The sequence below is a fragment of the Artemia franciscana genome, chromosome 2 (genome assembly GCF_032884065.1).
Source record: "Artemia franciscana chromosome 2, ASM3288406v1, whole genome shotgun sequence".
Taxonomy (NCBI): domain Eukaryota; kingdom Metazoa; phylum Arthropoda; class Branchiopoda; order Anostraca; family Artemiidae; genus Artemia; species Artemia franciscana.
Window position 1 is genome coordinate 13,877,276 of NC_088864.1, and position 9,048 is coordinate 13,886,323.

At 32.6% G+C, this 9,048-nt stretch overlaps 1 protein-coding gene across 1 annotated transcript in view; it reads left to right on the plus strand.

Annotated features, from left to right (window-relative positions):
• LOC136037554 (deleted in malignant brain tumors 1 protein-like) overlaps positions 1-8,848 on the plus strand; it is a 39,535-nt gene extending 30,687 nt beyond the window's left edge. The window contains exons 7-8 of the mRNA XM_065720280.1: positions 4,845-5,000; positions 8,758-8,848. Coding sequence (XP_065576352.1) covers positions 4,845-5,000; positions 8,758-8,763 — 162 coding nt within the window. The 3' untranslated portion in view covers positions 8,764-8,848. The remainder of the gene's footprint in view (positions 1-4,844; positions 5,001-8,757) is intronic.
• The last annotated feature ends 200 nt before the right edge of the window (positions 8,849-9,048 follow it).

The window sequence follows — 9,048 nt, forward strand, 5'->3', positions numbered from 1 at the left end:
TACGTGAACATATGTCTTATATAACTTGAATGACGTCACCGTCAAAGCAAAAATGACGGCAACTAATTTCATGACGTCAGCCGACACAGAAACATGACGTCACCTGACAACTAATTTCATGACGTCAGCCGACACAGAAACATGACGTCACCTGATCCACAGATCCACAGACAGACAACTTATTTTTATATAGATATATATATATATATATATATATATATATATATATATATATATATATATATATATATATATATATATATATATATATATATATATATATATATATATATATATATATGTATCTATATACATAAAAATAAGTTTGTTTGTGTGTCTTTCCGTCTGTCCGCATATGACGTCTGAATTATTTCATCTTATACCAATTCAAAAACGAATGTATTCAAGCCAAAGAAGCTGAGTTGGTAAAGCGTTATGTTCCAGGTTCTAGGTCCGAGAGGTTCCAGGTTCGAACCTTGGCTTTAGCATTAATACAAAAGAATAAAAAAACTAAAAAAGGTAAAAACTACAAAAAAAATAAAAAGAAAATACTTAAAAAACTAAAAAAACTAAAAAACTAAAAAAGCTAAAAAACTAAAAACTAAAAAATAAAAAAACTAAAAAGAAAAATAAAAAAAGGTAAAAACTACAAAAAAACTAAAAAGAAAAAAAAAACTAAAAAAAGGAAAAAAACTGAAAAATAAAGGAGAAAAAGAAAACTAAAAAAATAATAATAAAAATAAAAACAAATAAAAAAGGTAAATGTATTCAAGCCGAAGTAGCTGAGTTGGTAAAGCGTTATGTTCCAGGTTCTAGGTCCGAGAGGTTCCAGGTTCAAACCTTGGCTATAGCATTAATACAAAAGAAGAAAAAAAACTAAAAAAGGTAAAAAATACAAAAAAACTAAAACTAAAAAAATAAAAAAGGTAAAAACTAAAAAGAAAAAAGGAAAAAAACAAAAATTTATTTCTTAAAAAACTAAAAAATCTAAAAAACAAAAAAACTAAAAAAGGTAAAAAACTAAAAACTAAAAAAGAAAAAAAGGGACACCGGGACACAAATGACGACAGGGACGTGTGTGTCGACTGACGTCCTGTTTGTATGTTGACTGACGTCATGTTTGTCGACTATAAATGACGACTGGGACACAGGGACAAAACTACAACGGGGACGCCGAGGGGCACAGGGGGATATATAAATGACGATAAGTTGTTTGTCTGTGTGTCTGTCTGTCGACTGACGTCATTAGGATTGAGCTGTATGTCAACTGATACCACAGGATTGAGCTGTCATGTTTGTCAACTGATAAAATTACAGACCGGGACACCGGGACACAAATGACGACCAGGACACCAAGACACAGGGAATATAAATGACGACCGGGACACTCAAAGAGAAACTACTGACTGGGACACAAATAACGACCGGGACACAGGGAATATAAATCTATCTATATTCACAGGTGGGACACAGGGACACGACTACAATGGCGCGTAACGATTCACGCGCACGGGGGGCTTGGGGGGTCGCGAAGCACCCCCACCAACTAGGTGTTGGGGTGGCAAGTGAGCAATAATTGTATACTTTTTCTCGAAAACGGCCCTATATTTTTTCGGGAAAATTGGTATCTCGGGATATTCTCGCATAAAAAACGATCAAGATAGGTTAAAAGTCTAAGGAAATTCGTTAGGTTGAGCCTTAATTCTGGTTCTTGAGATATTCTTGCATAAACAAATGGTCTAGATAGGTCAGAAATCTGAGAAAATTTGCTAAGAGCCTTAATTTTGTTTTTGCAAATGACGCTATGTACTATGTTCGTACATCATTTAAGTAATTCTTATGACATCATATAAGCATTTTCTTATATGATGTCATGCACAGTATAAATAAGATTGTTGAGTTTCCAACATATCAATTATTTATACCACTATCCTCAGATTCTTTTTCGACTATAAGACCTGGTTCAAGCAAAGCTTTAGAATTAGCTCAAGTATATGTTTTACTACTTGATGAAGCACTCGTACTTCCTAAGTATGGTTTATAATATATGGATCGGTTGTTGAGATCCCTTGTAAATCCGAACTTGCCATACGGTGGCAAACTTTTAGTGGCTGGAAATGATTTCCGACAGTGTTTACCAGTTTACCCAGCAATCGCTGTGAAACACTCGATTTATCAAGAAAACAAGTAACCAGGGAAAGCATTTTAAACGTATTTCCTTTGAGAAAAATATGCCGGTTGATTCTGAACAGGAAGTATTTGCATCCCTGGCCATGGAGCCTTTTGAGGGGGAATAAGTGTATTGCAATTCCATTTTGAATTGTATTTTTTATTGTATTGTATTTAATAATATTAAACTTCTTCTTCTTCTTCAAAAGTTACATCCTTGAACTGGGAAATAAAATCTTCCTAAAAATCGTCTTAATGAGGTCGAATTACTGGAGGACATAATTTTCAGCGGCAATTTAATTGAGGATGTGTTTGGAGAATATTTGTCTAAACTAAATTCCAATTTGATGAAGGATTGAGTTACTTTAGCTTCAATCAAAAAAGAAGTTAGTAAAAAAAAAATACGAAAATTGACGATCGCCTCCCAAGAGATAACAAACTGTATAAAAGTTACGGTTCTGCAAAAGATAATAGAAAAAGGAATTAATTCTGCAGTCAATTAAGACTGCAGAACCACATGACTTAAAAATTAAGAAAAATACGATAGTTATGTCTCTGCGTAACTTAGATATTTCAGAAGGGATGTATAAGGAGACCTGCCTTATTGTTACTGAATTATGCAACAAGATAATAAAGGTGAAATAATATATATATATATATATATATATATATATATATATATATATATATATATATATATATATATATATATATATATATATATATATATATATATATATATATATATATATATATATACTAGCTGTTGGGGTGGCGCTTCGCGCCACCCCAACACCTAGTTGGTGGGGGCGCTTCGCGCCCCCCCCCAAGCCCCCCCGCGCGCGTAAGTCGTTACGCGCCATTGTTGTTGTGTCCCTATGTCCCACCTGTGAATATAGATATATATATATATATATATATATATATATATATATATATATATATATATATATATATATATATATATATATATATGTTTTTAACTACGTAAAACTTGCGAATATGCAACATTCTTTGCTGTCCCATTGTCTGTGCATATAAATAGATTGTCAGGTTTACCGACTCTTGAACATGCAACATATAATGGTCCATGGGAAAACTATCCGTATTCAGATCTATATCTCATGATTCTAATGATTGCCCTTGAGCTTTGTTGATGGTGATTGCTAATCGACCATTCCCTGAGTCGCCATCGTCATTTATATATCCCCCTGTGCACCCCGGCGTCCCCTTTGTAGTTATGTCCCTGTGTCCCGGTCGTCATTTATATTCCCTGTGTCCCGGTCGTCATTTGTGTCCCGGTGTCCCAGTCTGTGATTTCTCTTTGAGTGTCCCGGGCGTCATTTATATTCCTTGTGTCCCGGTCGTCATTTATATCCCCCTGTGCCCCCGGCGTCCCCGTTGTAGTTGTGTCATTTATATTCCCTGTGTCCCGGTCGTCATCCCGGTATACATTCGTTTTTGAATTGGTATATGATGAAATAAATTTTTAATTTTTTCCCTTTTTTTCCTTTTAGTTTTTTTTTATTGGTTTTGACCTTTTTTTAGGTTTTTTAGTTTTTTTCTTTTTTCTTTTTAGTCTTTTTTTGAAGTTTTTATCTTTTTAGTTTTTTATTTTTATTTATATTTTTTTAGTTTTCTTTTTCTCCTTTATTTTTCAGTTTTTTTCCTTTTTTAGTTTTTTTTTCTTTTTTAGTTCTTTTAGTTTTTACCTTTTTTAGTTTTTTAGATGAAAATTTTTTTAGTTTTTTACCTTTTTTTCTTTTTAGTTTTTTATTGGTTTTTACCTTTTTTTTTAGCTTTTTTAGTTTTTTTTCGTTTTTTCTTTTTACTTTTTTTTTAGTTTTTATCTTTTTTATTTTTTTTATTTTTATTCTTAATTTTATTAGTTTTCTTTTTCTCTTCTATTTTTCAGTTTTTTCCTTTTTCTTAGTTTTTTTTTAGTTTTTAGTTTTTTAAGTTTTTTTCCTTTTTTTAGTTTCTTTAGTTTTTTTAGTTTTTCGGCTTTTTTATTTTTTTTATTAGTTTTTAGTTTTTTTTGTAGTTTTTGCCTTTTTTTAGTTTTTTCAGTTTTTTTTTTAGTTTTTAGTTTTTTACCTTTTTTAGCCTAACCAGGATTTGAACCTGGGACCTTCATTCTCCGTTCTGACACCCTCTCTCACCGAGTGACTACTCCAGCATGTTCATTTTGGTGTTTTAAATGGTATATTATTAACCAAATTAATGTGTTTTACAATATACTAAGCATAGTCATAACAAAAATGACGACAACTAATTTCATGACGTCAGTCTACACAGAAATATGACGTCACCTGATCCACAGATCCACAGACAGACAACTTATTTTTATATATATAGATATATATATATATATACATTTACAAATATATACCTTTTCTGCTAATGACTGTAAATTCTAGTTTCTGATTTGTTGCTTTCAGCTATCTGAGCCCAACGCACTGATGAACCCTGTCCCCTGATCTCGACAAGTTTAAAGTAGCTGTTTAGGCCCTCAATATCTAAGGTATATCTTATAATTCTGTCCTACATTAATCGAGGAGTATGGTTAATATAACCAGACGAATTTCTCTAATTTACAACTAGTTTCTCAGTGAGGAAGATAAACGATTGAATCCTAATTTTATGCTTTTGACATTGAAAATAAATACTTACAGATTTACGACGGACCTACTGCTGATTCTCCACTCCTTGCATCGCTTAGCGGTGGGGAGACTGGAACTGTAGTGACTTCAACTTCCGCTAAAGTATATATGGTGTTCACTTCTGATGCTGACACAGGAGGAGCTGGATTTACCGCCGAGTACGTTGAGGTAAGCTACAATTTTCGTCTTTTTTACTAGAGGTAGTTAAAAACTAAATCGCTTGCACACACACACAAAAAAAGAAATATTTAAACACGCCGTTTATTGTTCAGTATTTGATAAAAAAAAATTAGCAGCACAAATAAGATATCACTTCAGGAAATAGGTGAGATTCGAAGAAAAAACGCACTTATTTTTCTAGCTCTATCTGAATGCCTACTTGCTTAAATCTTGGCTGAAGTATAATTCGGCCAGCTTAAAACTATTTTTGGCACCTTGAGAACAAAGGAGCAATATTTAGAAACGTACCCCTTCCCTTAAATCAAGAATATTTTTATATCATTCCTCTAATTTACTGTGTTCCCGTAAATTCAGGATTTGTTTCCGTGTTGTATTTCAGTTTCATACGTGTCTGATCTTTTTTCTATAATAAGTCTGATAATTAGTAAAAAAACAAAAATTTACAAAATTTAAACTGAGCTGTTCGAAAAACGGATGATATGAAAAAAAAGTTTTTATGAAACTAAAGAGAAACTTAAAAACTTTGCTGAGCCTTGTCGACCGGGGGATCCAAAGGAAATAACAAATGAATATAATAAAGTTGTAACACTGACTGATAAACACTAGCACTGACTGTTTATACTGAGTTATTGCAACAGTGTCTATTACAACTTTTATGCTACATTGTTTAAAGTTTTATATCTGGCTTTTCTGACTTTTCTCAAATCAAGCTATTGCGAAAACTTGAAAGCATGTTATTGGTTCTCAAGCGGTAAATTGAACATTAATCGAAAGTTTTTGAAGTGAAAGTAACGACAGATCTTTAAAACTTAAATTACAAAGAAATTGATCTCTATGTGGAGGGGGGTGCCCCACCATCAATAACTACTCTTTGTGGAAGAAATTTGATGTGCTTTAATAAAATTATTTATGTAAATGCTGTTAGGGATCCATGCACTTAAGTATTTTATTCACAATTAGTAACAGAAATTGTCATAGGATTGACTCTTGAGGGACACCACAGTCAGCTTTTGAGGGTGAACGGATAAGTGGATCAACGACAATTATTCCAATGGACATAGAAGGTTTAAACTGAAGAAACACAGTACCTTCTATGCCAAAATAAAAAAATTTAGACCGAAGGATACTGCAGATTGATGAATAAAAAGCTTTGCAAACGTTAATGAGTAAAGAAGGAGATTTCAAAAGAGACTTTAGCGCAGTATGAAGATAGTTAAGCAGAAATTATGTTTAAATGAACGATTCATCTTATAAGAAAATTTAATATTATAAAATAAATCTTTAAAAGTTAAAAAATTGTCAAAACGCAGAAGCATCGCCTTTTCAAAAAGTTTGCTTCAGGATTTTTATTTTACGCCAAAGCAATAGCAGAAAGCGCCACTCTGAAGTAGCGCAATGTATTTTTCTACTTAAAACAGCACAATATTTTTAATGTCTGTTCACTTGTGCCCCATGTCGATATTCTTCGATCGATCATTTGATACGATTACCCTTGGAAGCAGAAGCAATAAATATACGTGCATAAATAACCATCTTTCCTTTTTTAACATAGTTTTGTCTGGTTATTTGTTTTACATTTTAATGTTTTCAAACATTAAGTTTAAAGAAAAATGATTTCCTTGATGTATACCATAAGTATTTTTAGTAATTTTAGTTGTTTTCTATCTAAACTTACTCGTGCATGAACATAGTTATCTACATTATCTTTACTTTATCCTTGCCACCTTTATTATCTTTGTTTCACCTTACCTTAGTAGTATTACTATTTATTATATTTGTTATTTTAGTTAATTTCAAATAGTACTTAGAGCAGCGTAAGTATCGAAATCATGCTGATGTTTCACGCTATGAAAGTAATTAAACAATTCATTTCCATGGTTTCAAACTGTTCGTGGTAATTAACTGTAGTAAGGAGCGGCCCGGCCTAATAGTAAACGAAAGTCTAAAAAACGAAATTTTGATACTAAGAGATACATTAGAAGAATTGAATTTTTATGCTGATTTTAAATATACAAGTTTCATCAAATTTAGTCTTAGTCACCAAAAGTTACGAGCCTGAGAAAATGTGCTTTATTTTGGAAAATAGGGGGAAACACCCCTAAAAGTTATAGAATCTCAACAAAAATTGCATCATCGCATTCAGCGTATTGGAGAACCCTCTTGTAGAAGTTTGAAGCTCCTATGTACAAAAATGTGAAACTTCATATTTTTTGCCATAAGAGCGATCACGGGTGCGTGTTTATTTGTTGTTTTTTCCCCCAGGGGTCATCGTATCGACAAAATAGTCCTAGATTGTTGCAAGAGAGCTCATTCTAGTGGAAATTAAAAGTCCTAGTGTCTTTTTTAAGTGACCAAAAAACTGGAGGGTACCTAGGCCCCCTCCCACGCTCATTTTTTCCCAAAGTCAACGGGTCAAACTTTGAGACAGCAATTTTGTTCAGCATAGTCAACAAACATAATATCTATGTGTTTGGAAAATGACTTACTCCCCCACAATGCCCGGGGGAGGGGCTTTAAGTCACAAACTTTGACCAGTATTTACATACAGTAATGGTTATTGAGAATTGTACAGACGTTTTCAGGGGCATTTTTTGGCTGGGGGGTTGAGGGGAGGGGGCTACGTTGGAAGATCCTTTCTTGGGGAAATTTGTCATGGGGGAAGATAAATTCAATGAAGGGAACGCAGGATTTTCTAGCGTTATTATAAAAAAAACGAAAAATAAATATGAAAAAGTTTTTTCAACTGAAAGTAAGGAGAATCATTCAAACTTAAAACGAACAAAGATTATTAAGCATATGAGGGGTCCTTCTCCTCCTCAATACCTCGCTCTTTAAGCTAAAGTATTTTTAGTAATTTCAACTATTTATTCTACGGCCTTTGTGATTCAGGGGCCATTCTTAAGGAATTGGGACACAATTTAAGCTTTAGTGTAAATAACGAGGTATTAACGAGGGGACAAGCCATCTCATATACATAGTAAAAACATACGAATGTAGAAATTTTTTACGTAAGGTAATTCTTAAGTTATTTTTTGTTTTTCATTTTTTTATTTTTCACTAATAAAAATCCTCGTTAAAAGTAAAAAGTTCTAGTCGTCTTTTTAAGTAACCGAAAAATTGGAGGACAGCTAGGCCTCCTTCCCCACCCTTTTTTCTCAAGTCTGATCAAAACTAAGAGAAAGCCATTTAGCCAAAAGCAAGAATTAATATGCAAATTTCATGTTTATTATTTATGTGCGGAGAGCTACAATCAAACATGCATTAATTCAAAAACGTTCAGAAATTAAACTTAAAAAACAAGTTTTTTTTAAATGAAAGTAAGGAGCGACATTAAAACTTGAAACGAACAGAAATTACTCCGTGTATGAAAGAGGCTGCTCCCTTCTCGACTCCCTGCTCTTTGCTTTAAAGTTTTTTTTATTGTTTAATAAAGTAGAATTGAGAGAAACAGTCAAACTTTAGCGTAAAGAGCGGGGCGTTGAAAAGGGATCTGGCCCTTTCATACACAGAGTAATTTCCGTTCGCTTAAAGTTTTAATGTCACTCCTTACTTTCAGTTAAAAAAAAACTAGTTTTTTTTTATTTAGTTGAAATTAAAAGCATAGATCGAAGTTGGAAAATTGCTACTCTCTCTCACTCTCTCTCTTTTTTCTCATTTTCTTTATCCCTATTTCTGCCACGCGCAACAACGCTCTCTATTGCCATAAGTATTTCATTACCTTAATTCAATTTACTTCTTCTTTCAGGTTTAAAAGAGCTGGAGATACTTTGGATTTATCCTGCTGACATCTTTTTGTTAATTTTAGGATATGCAATAAATAAAATAAGTAAATATTATTTACTGTTGCCTTTATGATTTCTTATGTTTTATCTATAGCTTAGAGATATTTTTTTTACTAATTTATGGCTCTCATGGATGGCTTTGGAAAATTATCTTCATTCTACAATAAATATAAAATAATCAACTGCCTATCAGCCCAATGAAGGGATTTTCGCATCGCTAAATAATACAAATAAAAAAACAAATATGGTGGGGT